The sequence below is a fragment of the Mauremys reevesii genome, linkage group 8, assembly GCF_016161935.1.
Source record: "Mauremys reevesii isolate NIE-2019 linkage group 8, ASM1616193v1, whole genome shotgun sequence".
In the NCBI taxonomy this organism is placed as follows: Eukaryota; Metazoa; Chordata; order Testudines; family Geoemydidae; genus Mauremys; species Mauremys reevesii.
This window is the reverse complement of record NC_052630.1, coordinates 107,183,381-107,196,720: the sequence shown is the minus strand read 5'-3', so window position 1 is coordinate 107,196,720 and position 13,340 is coordinate 107,183,381. Positions and strand designations below refer to the sequence as shown.

Sequence of the window (13,340 nt, the reverse complement as noted above, 5' to 3'; positions counted from 1 at the left end):
GGCCAACTCCCCCCCCCCCCCCCCGGCTGCTCTGCACACCTGCCAGCCGGCCCCGCAAGGGGAGCCCCCTCCCCTCCCGGCTCTGCGTGCCAGCCGGCCCCGCAAGGGGAGCCCCCTCCCGGCTCTGCGTGCCAGCCGGCCCCGCAAGGGGAGCCCCCTCCCCCTCCCCTCCCGGCTCTGCGTGCCAGCCGGCCCGCAAGGAGCCCCCGGCTCTGCGTGCCAGCCGGCCCCGCAAGGAGCCCCCGGCTCTGCGTGCCAGCCGGCCCCGCAAGGGGAGCCCCTCCCCCCCCGGCTCTGCGTGCCAGCCGGCCCCGCAAGGAGCCATCTCCCCTCCCTCCCCCGGCTCTGCGTGCTGCCCCCGCCCGTTCTCCCCTTTAGCTCTGCCATGCCGGTGCTGCTGGTCCCACAGGCAGCAAGCTGGCTGTGGGCCACGGGTGAGTATTGGCAGAGTCTGTCTGGCTCACGCGTGTCCCTGTCTCCGTGTTAGCAGAGAGCGCGTGAACAAGAGGCGTGTGAAGGAGATGGTGAAGGAGTTCACCCTGCTGTGCCGGGGGCTGCATGGCACAGAGTACACAGCCGACTACTGAGAGCCCCGCCGGGAAAGCAGATGGATCGCCCAGGCCAGCTCTTCCCCGCACGGCAGCCCCTGTCCTCCCTGCCCCGCTGCAATCCGGCTCGTAGAATAACCCTCCACCTCGAAGTAACCCACTCCGGACGCTGCTCAGCTACCATCCTCCGGTCCCCCAGCATGCTCCCCCGCAGGGGCTGGGAGCGGGCGGCAGCGGCTGCAGGACATGGCGGGGAGACTGGACAGACGGACCTGGCACAGTGACTGCCCTTCCCGTGGGCCGGAGTCCCGGCAGGAGGCTGCCCCTAGCGTGTCCATGGTGGTGACCGTCCCGCACCAGGGCCCTTGCCCTCTGGCCGTGTGTGTGGTTTGGGGGAGCCCTGCACCTAATTATAGTCAGGATATTTCTACGCTGTGGCTGTGTTTCTTCTGCCTGGGTCCTGCTCAGCCCAGCGCCAGGGGCACCCCCCAGAGCCTCCCCTCTCCACTTGGTACCCCTCTGCGCATGGCCAGCACGGGGTGCTCAGGCTGCAGCCCCGGGGAGAGGAGCTCAGCACGCAGGGGTGCTGGGAGCTGCTGAGTGCCAGGGGTTTGGCTTGTTGCTCCTCACTCTGCCGCTCTCTGAACAGGCTGGGGGACCTGGGCAGTCAGCATGAGGCTGGTGTGGCTTCGCCCTAGAGGTGGCGGCTTGGGACCCAGCTAGTTGCCCGAGGAAAAGCACCAGGCCAGGGCCGGGAGAGCTGGTGGCCGTGCTGCAGGTACTGGCCTGAGAACAGAGCAAGCAGCCGCTGCATCTGACTGCAGCTCAGCACTAGCCAAAGCGGCCTGCAGCAGAGCAGGCGAAGACTTGGCTGTCTGTCCATCTTCTCTGGTGGGGGGCAGCTCTCACAGGGGCTAGGGCTGCTGGAGCATCTCTTGTGCCACCCCAAGCGTAGGCAGCCAGGGCTGGAGTGTGGCTCTGGACCAGTGACGCCCAGTTCCCAGAGAGCCCTTCTCTTCACAACCACCATGTGGCCACTCTAAGCAGGGGAGTGGGCCACTGCTGAGCTGCTCCAGCAGCTCCTGTCGTCCAGCGGATGGGCACAGCTATGCCTCAGCCCTGTGAGAGGTCAGTGTAGGGTGCCCAGGGGTGGGCAGGGCCCATCCTCCCCAGGGCTGCAGGCTCACCTGGCTTGTGAGAATGCAATCCCGCTGGCCAAGCCCCCAGCCCCACCCCCAAGGCCTGAACCTCAGCTGGGCCCAGCCCCCAGCTCTTGTGCTTAGCGGGGTTCAGGGGTGGCTCTGGGGCCTGGCACAAGCAGGGCGGGAGTGCCAGTCACAGGGAACAGCACCCCCATGCTGCCAGTTTCCCCTTTTGCTTGGTTCATTGTAGCCTCACTAGCTTCTCTCCAGCCACAGGTACAGGGAGGCCATGTGGGTTTCATAGAATATCAGAGGTGGAAGGGACCTCAGGAGGTACCGTATTGTCCCGAGTATAGGCCGCACTTTTCCCCCCCTAATTTACCGGTATCTAGTCCAACCCCCTGCTCAAAGCAGGACCAATCCCCAGCTAAATCATCCCAGCCAGGGCTTTGTCAAGCCTGACCTTCAAAACCTCTAAGGAAGGAGATTCCACCACCTCCCTAGGGAACCCATTCCAGTGCTTCACCACTCTCTGAGTGAAAAAGGGTTTTCCTAATATCCAACCAGGTGTCTGCCCAGCTTGCCGGCACGTTAGGCACCAGCTGGCTCGTTAATGGGCACATGCCAACCTAGAGCCAAGCGCAGCCCTTTGGGCCTGGCCCAGCTGGGTGGGCGGCGATTCCTTGCCTGCCTGGAGGGGGTGAGGGGGGGCTGGTGCCCTAAACCCTGCCCGTGTGGGCGCATCACACGCCTTAAAACAGTCCCTGTAACCCCGCCCCCACACCAGGCAGTGCCGAGAGCTCCTGGGCCCACATGCAGGTGTGCACAGGGGTCACTGGTTGTCATGGTGTGGGAGGGGGAGTCAAGGCCCTGCACCCCCGGCTTCCTGCGATTCACCGTGACTCTCAGCCAGCGAATCAGAAGGTTTATTTAGATGCCAGGAACACAGTCCCAGACAGGCCTTGCTGCTACAGACAACAGGACCCCCTCAGTCAGGTCCAGCTGGGGGACCAGGGAGGGCCACAGCCCTCAATCCAGCAGCTGCCTCTTTATCTCTCTGGCGGGGGCGGGGGGGTGAAACGGGCGCCAGTCCCTTTATGGCACCATAGAAACCAGGCTGGGGCTGGCGCTGGGTCTAGCCTGAGGCGGAGCTGGGCGGGGTGGGGGAAACCTGCTGTCTCCAGCACCTGCCCCCAAACCCCCTGCCCGGGTTCTGGCTCCCAGTGGGAAGATGCCTGGGGAAAAGGGGAGCTCCCCCCACCCCACCCGCCGGGATTCCTTGGGCCCAGGGAGCAGCCAGCCGCTGCTCTGCCGGGGATTAGCCACACCTGGCACCACGGAGGGGCCGGCTGCTGCTCGGAGCCCCCGCCCTCGCTCGTGCCCCCTGGAGCCAGCTCAGGCCTGGGGGTTGGGGCGGGGGCCGTCCACACACACAGGCTGGGGGTGCAGGGAGCTGAGCTGGAGAGTGACCCTCTCCCTAGTGCGGGGGCTCTGACGCAGCCTGTCCTCATGCGGGGGGGGGGGTAGTGAGTAATGGGTGCTGCCCCTGGGGGGGATTCAACCCTGGGCCCCCCGCCCCCAGCAGCTGTAACCCCTTGGGTGCCAGGCCCCCAGGCTGCAGGGCGGGGAGCGGGGACAGCACTGGGGGCCGGGTCACGCCCCCAGGGGACCCCCAAATGCTGCTGGGGGCTGAGGAGCTGCGCCCCCAATGACTGTGCCAGAGTGTGGCCGGGGTCCCCGCCGCCCTGGCTCGACGGGCACCACCCCCACCCGCCCAGGGGAGAGCGCCGGGCCCGGGCAGGCAGGGGGAGGGGCCCGAGCGGAGGGGCGGAGCCGCGGGAGCGGGTATGCAGATCTGTGTGCGAGCAGAGCATTGTGGGAGCGGACGCAGGCTGCCCAGCAGGGCCCGACTTTGGCACCGGGAGCTCGGCGTGGAGAAGAGAGGGGCTCCGGGGCCGCGTCGGGGCAGCTGTCGGCAGTGGGGGCCGGTGTGGGCGAGGCCGGCGGTCGGTCCGAGTCGGGCCCCACCGTGTGTTGAGAGTGTGGGGCGAGCGAGGGCGGGCGGCGGCCGGGCGGCAGGAACTCATACTTACCTGGCAGGGGAGATACCATGATCACGAAGGTGGTTTTCCCAGGGTGAGGCTCATCCATTGCACTGCGGGTGTGTTGACCCCTGCGATTTCCCCAAATGCGGGAAACTCGACTGCATAATTTGTGGTAGTGGGGGACTGCGTTCGCGCTCTCCCCTGGCGAGTGGTGTCAAAAAATAGACGGGTCTGGCTTGGAAAAGAGATTTTTTTAGCGCTTTCTTTGCTGTGCTCGCTTTTTTTGCTGGAGATTCCTGGGTTTTGTGTCTGTTTTTTGTCATCACTTGGTTTTTATGTTTCCTGGGGCCGCTCCTCTGCTCTTTTTTCCACTCGCTAGAACTGCCTTTTTCTCTTGCTGGGGCCTTTGTTGCCTACGGTCCTGTAAGTCTTTTTTCTTCCTCTTGGGCTCTTCTTTCCCAAAGCAAAGCTCTCTTCAAAACCTGCCTTTCGGCTGCTCTTGTGAAAATAGTCTTTCTCTTGGGACCAACCATCTTACTGGGACAGACACTAGGCTGGCACCACCCTGGGGGAGACGAGGTTTTTCCATGGCTTTAGGCCCACACCTGACCCAAATGCCATTTGCTGCACTAGATCCACTGGCCCTTCCCCCAACACACCCAGCTGAGGGGCTGCCCCAACCCACTCAAGTGCTCAGCTCCACCAGGTAGGCGCGCTCAGTCATGGCACATGCAGCCCCCGCGGGGCTCTTGTCGCCCTTCCTGGGCCTGGTGGGACATTCAGTCTCTGCCTTGGGGCCGGGCTGGGTGTGCCGTGAACACCTCGCCCCAGCTCTCGGGGCCGAGCGCCCCAAACTCATTGCATGGCCAGGCCCAGGCTGAGACAGCTGGTGCCCTTAGCCAGCAGGAAATGACCCTGCGAGTGCCCCCTGCCACCAAAGAGTGGCGGGAGAGGAGCATCTCCCCCCACCCCCAGTCCTCCCAGGTCTTCACAGGGGCGGGCCCGGCTCGGCAGCACGTGGCAGGTGCCAGACCGAGTTCTGTGCCAGATGGCGGGTCCACGGGACTCCTTTCTGTACCGGTGCGGGGAGCCCCTGTGGCACGGCATGGACTAGACAGGCCAGCGCTCACACCAGGTGTCTGCCCAGCCTGCCGGCACATCGGCACCAGCTGGCTCGTTAATGGGCACATGCCAAACTAGAGCCAAGCGCAGCCCTTTGGGCCTGGCCCAGCTGGGTGGGCAGCGATTCCTCACCCGCCTGGGGGGGAGGGGAGACTGGTGCCCTAAACCCTGCCCGTGTGGGCGCATCACACTCCTTAAATCAGTCCCTGTAACCCCGCCCCCACACCAGGCAGTGCCGAGAGCTCCTGGGCCCACATGCAGGTGTGCACAGGGGTCACTGGTTGTCACGGCGTGGGAGGGGGAGTCAAGGCCCTGCACCCCCGGCTTCCTGCGATTCACCGTGACTCTCAGCCAGCCAGTAAATCAGAAGGTTTATTTAGACGACAGGAACACAGTCCAATCCCGACCCGCAGCCCCTGCTAACCCAGCCCTGGGCTCCCCTCAGCTCTGACAGTGCCCCTCAGTCCTGACCCGCAGCCCCTGCTAGCCCGGCCCTGGGCTCCCGCGGGGGGTGTGAAACGGGCGCCAGTCCCTTTATGGCACCATAGAAACCAGGCTGGGGCTGGCGCTGGGTCTAGCCTGAGGCGGAGCTGGGCGGGGTGGGGGAAACCTGCTGTCTCCAGCACCTGCCCCCAAACCCCCTGCCCGGGTTCTGGCTCCCAGTGGAAAGATGCCTGGGGAAAAGGGGAGCTCCCCCCACCCCACCCGCCGGGATTCCTTGGGCCCAGGGAGCAGCCAGCCGCTGCTCTGCCGGGGATTAGCCACACCTGGCACCACGGAGGGGCCGGCTGCTGCTCGGAGCCCCCGCCCTCGCTCGTGCCCCCTGGAGCCAGCTCAGGCCTGGGGGCTGGGGCGGGGGCCGTCCACACACACAGGCTGGGGGTGCCGGGAGCTGAGCTGGAGAGTGACCCTCTCCCTAGTGCGGGGGCTCTGACGCAGCCTGTCCTCATGCGGGGGGGGGGGTAGTGAGTGATGGGTGCTGCCCCTGGGGGGGATTCAAACCTGGGCCCCCCGCCCCCAGCAGCTGTAACCCCTTGGGTGCCAGGCCCCCAGGCTGCAGGGCGGGGAGCGGGGACAGCACTGGGGGCCGGGTCACGCCCCCAGGGGACCCCCAAATGCTGCTGGGGGCTGAGGAGCTGCCCCCCCAATGACTGTGCCAGAGTGGGGCCGGGGTCCCCGCCGCCCTGGCTCGACGGGCACCACCCCCACCCGCCCAGGGGAGAGCGCCGGGCCGGGCAGGCAGGGGGAGGGGCCCGAGCGGAGGGGCGGAGCCGCGGGAGCGGGTATGCAGATCTGTGTGCGAGCAGAGCATTGTGGGAGCGGACGCAGGCTGCCCGGCAGGGCCCGACTTTGGCACCGGGAGCTCGGCGTGGAGAAGGGAGGGGCTCCGGAGCCGCGTCGGGGCAGCTGTCGGCAGTGGGGGCCGGTGTGGTCGAGGCCGGCGGTCGGGGCGCGGCGGTCCGCCCCGTGTGTTAGAAGTGTGGGGCGAGCGAGGGCGGGCGGCGGCCGGGCGTTAGGAACTCATACTTACCTGGCAGGGGAGATACCATGATCACGAAGGTGGTTTTCCCAGGGTGAGGCTCATCCATTGCACTGCGGGTGTGCTGACCCCTGCGATTTCCCCAAATGCGGGAAACTCGACTGCATAATTTGTGGTAGTGGGGGACTGCGTTCGCGCTCTCCCCTGGCGAGTGGTGTCAAAAACAGACAGGTCTGGCTTGGAGGGCCCTTGGCAGCGCTGTATTTCCTGTGCTTTGAGTTCTCTGCTTCTTTCGCTGGCGAGCCGTGGGGTTTTGGTTTCCTTTGTGTCGTTATTTGCTTTATCCAGGTTTCCCGGAGCCGCTTCTCTGATTTCTTTTCTCTTCACTAGAACTGCGTTTTTCACTCGCTGGGGCCTTTGCTGCTTACGGTTCGTTAAGCCTCATCTTGGGCTCTTCTTTCCCAAAGCAAAGCTCTCTTCAAAACCTGCCTTTCGGAAGGCTGCTCTCGGGGACATAGTCTCTCTCGTGGGACCAACCATCTTACTGGGACAGACACTGGGCTGGCACCACCCTGGTGGGGAGGAGGTTTTCCCATGGCTTTAGGCCCACGCCCTCCCCAAATGCCATTTGCTGCACTGGATCTGCTCACTGCTGGGGGGGCCCTTCCCCCCAACACACCCAGCTGAGGGGCTGCCCCAACCCACTCAAGTGCTCAGCTCCACCAGGTAGGCGCGCTCAGTCATGGCACATGCAGCCCCTGCGGGGCTCTTGCCTCCCCGCCCGGGCCTGGTGAGACATTCAGTCTCTGCCTTGGGGCCGGGCTGGTTGTGCCGTGAACACCTCGCCCCAGCTCTCGGGGCTGAGCGCCCCAAACTCATTGCATGGCCAGGCCCAGGCTGAGACAGCCGGTGCCCTTAGCCAGCAGGAAATGACCCTGCATGTGCCCCCTGCCACCAAAGAGTGGAGGGAAAGGAGCCCTGGCATCTCCCCCACCTCCCGGTCCTGCCAGCTCTGCACAGGGGCCTGGCACCCCCAGCCCCTCACTGAACACACCACGGGCCTGACTCGCGTTTCTGGGGCTCCCGGCTCTGTCCTGTGGGCAATCGCTGAGTGGGGCCCAGTGTGTGATGAATTTGTGGGGCCTCAGCCGGCCATCACTGATATTTTCATACATCTGCACAGCTGCTTCCTCGCACAGTTGGTGTCCAACCCCCTCGCACCCCCCGTCCTGTTCACAACGTGGTCTGCCTCTGATGCCAGCCTCCCCATCCCCCCACCTGCTGAGCTGCTCGCCCCCCCCCCCCCGCTTTTGCCCCATGCAGGATTCTGGAACTAGGCAGAGGGCTAGAACCCAGCCCAGCTGCTCTGCTCTAACCACAGGGCCCCGCTCCCCTCCCAAAGCCGGGGCTAGAACCCCCTGCTCTAATCACAGGGGCCCCCACACGCTCCCAGAGCTTGTTAGAACTCAGGTGTCCTGATGCTTCCTCTGCTAGCCCCCCCCCATCTAAAAGAGACCAGCCCCTCACTATTTGGTCCGGCCCCGCGAGCGCGGCCGGGCATCAGCCTTGTTATGTGTTTTTACACAAGCCCCTTTGCATTTGCTGCCCCGCAATGAGCTCCCCATAAACATCCCAGAGCGCTACCGTGATGGCCCCTTTGGGCGCGTGTGACAGTGCTGTCCGTGGGAGCCAGCTGAGGTCACTCAATCAGGGTGAACTGCAAACCAAACGGGGCAGACCAACCCCAAACGCTGGTGGTTATTCCAATACTTAGATTTACCAACCAGCACAGAACAGCTCCTGTGTTACCTCACTGGTTACTCAGAAGTTCAAACCCCGCAGTTCCCTTAAAGTGCCCAGCCTCAGGCCTCCGTCCGGACACACCTGTCAGATATGATGATGATTCCTGAACATCTTACTTCATATAAAAGAAAAGGTTCTTCCAACACCAAAGGATCAGCCACATACCCAGGTCCAATTATAACTTAGATCTTTACTCCTTGTTCTGTCATCTTCTACCACTAAGAACAGTCTAGATCCATCGTGTTCGGAACCTCCTTTCAGGTAGTTGAAAGCAGCGATCAAATCCCCCCTCAATCTCCTCGTCTGCAGACTAAACAATCATGTGCTCCGGCCCCCTAATCATTTTTCTGGCCCTCCACTGGACTCTTTCCAATTTTTCCACATCCTTCTTGTAGTGTGGGGCCCAAACTGGACACGGTACTCCAGATATTGCCTCCCCAGCTCTGCTTGTGCCCCCACTCCGCCACTCCCAGCCTGCAGCACCCCCTGCTGTTCTGCTGCCTGACTTTGGCTGGCATTACCAGTGCCCCCCACCCTGACCCGCAGCCCCTGCTAGCCCGGCCCTGGGCTCCCCTCAGCTCTGACAGTGCCCCTCAATCCCGACCCGCAGCCCCTGCTAGCCCAGCCCTGGGCTCCCCTCAGCTCTGACAGTGCCCCTCAATCCCGACCCGCAGCCCCTGCTAGCCCAGCCCTGGGCTCCTCCCAACTCTGACAGTGCCCCTCAATCCTGACCCACAGCCCCTGCTAGCCCAGCCCTGGGCTCCCCTCAGCTCTGACAGTGCCCCTCAATCCCGACCCGCAGCCCCTGCTAGCCCAGCCCTGGGCTCCTCCCAACTCTGACAGTGCCCCTCAATCCCGACCCGCAGCCCCTGCTAGCCCAGCCCTGGGCTCCCCTCAGCTCTGACAGTGCCCCTCAATCCCGACCCGCAGCCCCTGCTAGCCCGGCCCTGGGCTCCCCTCAGCTCTGACAGTGCCCCTCAATCCCGACCCGCAGCCCCCTGCCAGCCCAGCCCTGGGCTCCCCTCAGCTCTGACAGTGCCCCTCAATCCCAACCCGCAGCCCCTGCTAGCCCAGCCCTGGGCTCCCCTCAGCTCTGACAGTGCCCCTCAATCCTGACCCGCAGCCCCCTGCTAGCCTGGCCCCAACTCCTGACCTGCAGCCCCTCCTGTTCTCATCGGAGCCCTGTTTTTCTGATGTGCCTGCGTGGGGCTCAAGATGGGTCCTCCCACTCCCGCTCGCATCTCCAAGCCTGGGTGCTGCCCATCCTCAGCCCCCCACCCCACCCCACCCCGCTGAGCCCTTTACTCCCAGTGACTCTGGAGTCCAAAGGCCACGAGGAGTGGGGTGCAGGGCCCCTGTTCATGCCCACTGCCCAGCCTGGCTGGGGTGGGGGGGCAGAGGTTATTCCAGGAGCTGCCTCCTTATCTCGCTGAGAGGGGCGGGGGGGTGAAACGGGCACCAGTCCCTTTATGGCACCATAGAAACCAGGCTGGGGCTGGCGCTGGGTCTAGCCTGAGGCGGAGCTGGGCGGGGTGGGGGAAACCTGCTGTCTCCAGCACCTGCCCCCAAACCCCCTGCCCGGGTTCTGGCTCCCAGTGGGAAGATGCCTGGGGAAAAGGGGAGCTCCCCCCACCCCACCCGCCGGGATTCCTTGGGCCCAGGGAGCAGCGGGGATTAGCCACGCCTGGCACCACGGAGGGGCCGGCTGCTGCTCGGAGCCCCTGCCCTCGCTCGTGCACCCTGGAGCCAGCTCAGGCCTGGGGGCTGGGGCGGGGGCTGTCCACACACACAGGCTGGGGGTGCCGGGAGCTGAGCTGGAGAGTGACCCTCTCCCTAGTGCGGGGGCTCTGACGCAGCCTGTCCTCATGCGGGGAGGGGGGGGTAGTGAGTGATGGGTGCTGCCCCTGGGGGGGATTCAAACCTGGGCCCCCCGCCCCCAGCAGCTGTAACCCCTTGGGTGCCAGGCCCCCAGGCTGCAGGGCGGGGAGCGGGGACAGCACTGGGGGCCGGGTCACGCCCCCAGGGGACCCCCAAATGCTGCTGGGGGCTGAGGAGCTGCCCCCCCCAATGACTGTGCCAGAGTGGGGCCGGGGTCCCCGCCGCCCTGGCTCGACGGGCACCACCCCCACCCGCCCAGGGGAGAGCGCCGGGCCGGGCAGGCAGGGGGAGGGGCCCGAGCGGAGGGGCGGAGCCGCGGGAGCGGGTATGCAGATCTGTGTGCGAGCAGAGCATTGTGGGAGCGGACGCAGGCTGCCCAGCAGGGCCCGACTTTGGCACCGGGAGCTCGGCGTGGAGAAGGGAGGGGCTCCGGGGCCGCGTCGGGACAGCTGTCGGCAGTGGGGGCCGGTGTGGGCGAGGCCGGCGGTCGGTCCGAGTCGGGCCCCACCGTGTGTTGAGAGTGTGGGGCGAACGAGGGCGGGTGGCGGCCGGGCGGCAGGAACTCATACTTACCTGGCAGGGGAGATACCATGATCACGAAGGTGGTTTTCCCAGGGTGAGGCTCATCCATTGCACTGCGGGTGTGCTGACCCCTGCGATTTCCCCAAATGCGGGAAACTCGACTGCATAATTTGTGGTAGTGGGGGACTGCGTTCGCGCTCTCCCCTGGCGAGTGGTGTCAAGAACAGACTAATCTGGGCGCTGTGCTTTGGGTTCTCTGCCTTATTAGCTAGCGATCTGTGGCTTTTTGGTTACCTTTGTGTCTTTATCTGCTTTTTCACGGTTCCCGGGGCCGCTCCACTGCTTTCTTTTTTCCTTTGCTGCCTACGGTCTGTTAAGCCTCGTTTCATCCTTTTGGGTTCTTCTTTCCCAAATCAAAGCTTTCTTCAAAATCTGCTTTTCGGAAGGCTGCTCTTGGGAGGGGGGTGAAACAGGCGCCAGTCCCTTTATGGCACCATAGAAACCAGGCTGGGGCTGGCGCTGGGTCTAGCCTGAGGCGGAGCTGGGCGGGGTGGGGGAAACCTGCTGTCTCCAGCACCTGCCCCCAAACCTCCTGCCCTGGTTCTGGCTCCCAGTGGGAAGATGCCTGGGGAAAAGGGGAGCTCCCCCCACCCCACCCGCCGGGATTCCTTGGGCCCAGGGAGCAGCCAGCTGCTGCTCTGCCGGGGATTAGCCACACCTGGCACCACGGAAGGGCCGGCTGCTGCTCGGAGCCCCTGCCCTCGCTCGTGCCCCCTGGAGCCAGCTCAGGCCTCTCCAGGCACGAGTGGCTCCGCCGACCCCACGTTCCTGGGGGCTGTATATGTGCTGTTAGTATAAGCTGCCTGGGTGCAGGGCAGCGGTGGGACTGAAGGGGCTCATGCCTCCACCCCCCTCCCCCCTCGTTCATTTGGCTGGGCCCCGGCTCCCCCTGCACTTTGCAAAGCTGCTTGCGGCTTTGGCGCTAGCGAATGGGCGCCGTGTCAATGCAGAGCCGGACGAGTCCTTTGGCCCAAGCGCTGGGTAGGGGCGGGCCCGGCTTGGCAGCACGTGGCAGGTGCCAGACGGCGGGTCCACGGGACTCCTGTCTGTACCGTATGGCTCGGCCTAGAATCACAGACTATCAGGGCTGGAAGGGACCTCAGGAGGTATCTAGTCCAACCCCCTGCTCAAAGCAGGACCAACCCCAGCTAAATCATCCCAGCCAGGGCTTTGTCAAGCCTGAGCTTGAACACCTCTCAGGAAGGAGATTCCACCACCTCCCTCGGGAACCCATCCCAGTGCTTCACCACCCTCCTAGTGAAAAAGAGTTTGCCTAATATCCAACCTAAACCTCCCCCACTGCAACTTGAGACCATTACTCCTTGTTCTGTCATCTGGTACCACTGAGAACAGTCTAGATCCATCCTCTTTGGAACCCCCCTTCAGGTAGTTGAAAGCAGCGATCAAATCCCCCCTCAATCTCCTCGTCTGCAGACTAAACAATCATGTGCTCCGGCCCCCTAATCATTTTTCTGGCCCTCCCCTGGACTCTTTCCAATTTTTCCACATCCTTCTTGTAGTGTGGGGCCCCAAACTGGGCACGGTACTCCAGATGGGGCCTCACCAATGTCGAATAAGTGCTTCAGAATTGATTCCTTGAGGACCTGCTCCATGATTTTTCCAGGGACTGAGATCAGGCTGACTGGCCTGTAGTTCCCCTGATCCTCCTCCTTCCCTTTTTTAAAGACGGGCACTACATTAGCCTTTTTCCAGTCGTCCGGGACCTCCCCCGATCGCCAGGACTTTTCAAAGATCATGAGGCGCTGCACCAGTTAGCTGGGCGCTGACCGTTCTATGTCCCCGCGGCATCCGGCCGGCATCTCCTCCTGTACCACTCACAGCAGCTCACGCAGTGCGGGGAGCCCCTGTGGCACGGCATGGACTAGACAGGCCAGCGCTCACACCAGGTGTCTGCCCAGCTTGCCGGCACATCGGCACCAGCTGGCTCGTTAATGGGCACATGCCAACCTAGAGCCAAGCACAGCCCTTTGGGCCTGGCCCAGCTGGGTGGGCGGCGATTCCTTGCCCGCCTGGGGGGGAGGGGGGGGCTGGTGCCCTAAACCCTGCCCGTGTGGGCGCATCACACTCCTTAAATCAGTCCCTGTAACCCCACCCCCACACCAGGCAGTGCTGAGAGCTCCTGGGCCCACATGCAGGTGTGCAGAGGGGTCACTGGTTGTTATGGAGTGGGGCGGGGGGAGACCAGGCCCTGCAACCCCGGCTTCCTGCGATTCACCGTGACTCTCAGCCAGCCAGTGAATCAGAAGGTTTATTTAGATGCCAGGAACACAGTCCCAGACAGGCCTTGCTGCTACAGACAACAGGACCCCCTCAGTCAGGTCCAGCTGCGGGGACAGGGAGGCCAGAGCCCCATCTGGGCTCCCCTCCAGTCTCCCAGCCAGCTCCAAACTGAAAACTCCCTCCAGCCTCTCACTCAGCCCCCCTCCCCGCCCCGGCTCCTCTCCCACCCTTTGTCCAGGTTCCTGGGCAGAGGTGTCACCTGGCCTCCAACCCCCTTCCTGGGTTCTCATGTTACCTGCTCAGGTATCCTCCCTCAAGGACAGTCTCCCATCCCCAATGCAGCCAGTCCCGGCACAACTCCCCTGCAACCTTCCCAGGCCAACACTCCCCACGCAGCATTCAAAGAACACAGTAAGAACACACTGGTCAGCAGGGCCGGGGCAGGATTGGGCCCTTGCTTTTCCCCTGAACAGGCCCCCCGGAGCTGAGCGATCAGCCC

At 64.2% G+C, this 13,340-nt stretch overlaps 1 protein-coding gene and 3 non-coding genes across 5 annotated transcripts in view; all 4 read left to right on the top strand.

Moving 5' to 3' along the window:
• Nucleotides 1-1,559, top strand: part of IPO13 (importin 13) — a 61,375-nt gene extending 59,816 nt beyond the window's left edge. Inside the window, exon 20 of one of the 2 annotated variants that reach the window (XM_039485290.1) lies at nt 491-1,559. In XM_039485290.1, coding sequence (XP_039341224.1) covers nt 491-587 — 97 coding nt within the window. In that variant the 3' untranslated portion in view covers nt 588-1,559. Of the gene's footprint in view, nt 1-487 lie in introns of both variants that reach the window. The other variant, XM_039485289.1, reaches the window with a different exon arrangement.
• A 2,216-nt stretch (nt 1,560-3,775) lies between these two features.
• Nucleotides 3,776-3,939, top strand: LOC120371196. Its single transcript, XR_005584195.1, has one exon. It is a non-coding gene; the product is annotated as a U1 spliceosomal RNA (small nuclear RNA).
• A 2,441-nt stretch (nt 3,940-6,380) lies between these two features.
• LOC120371195 lies at nt 6,381-6,544 on the top strand. Its single transcript, XR_005584194.1, has one exon. It is a non-coding gene; the product is annotated as a U1 spliceosomal RNA (small nuclear RNA).
• A 4,039-nt stretch (nt 6,545-10,583) lies between these two features.
• Nucleotides 10,584-10,747, top strand: LOC120371194. The gene has a single exon (XR_005584193.1). It is a non-coding gene; the product is annotated as a U1 spliceosomal RNA (small nuclear RNA).
• The last annotated feature ends 2,593 nt before the right edge of the window (nt 10,748-13,340 follow it).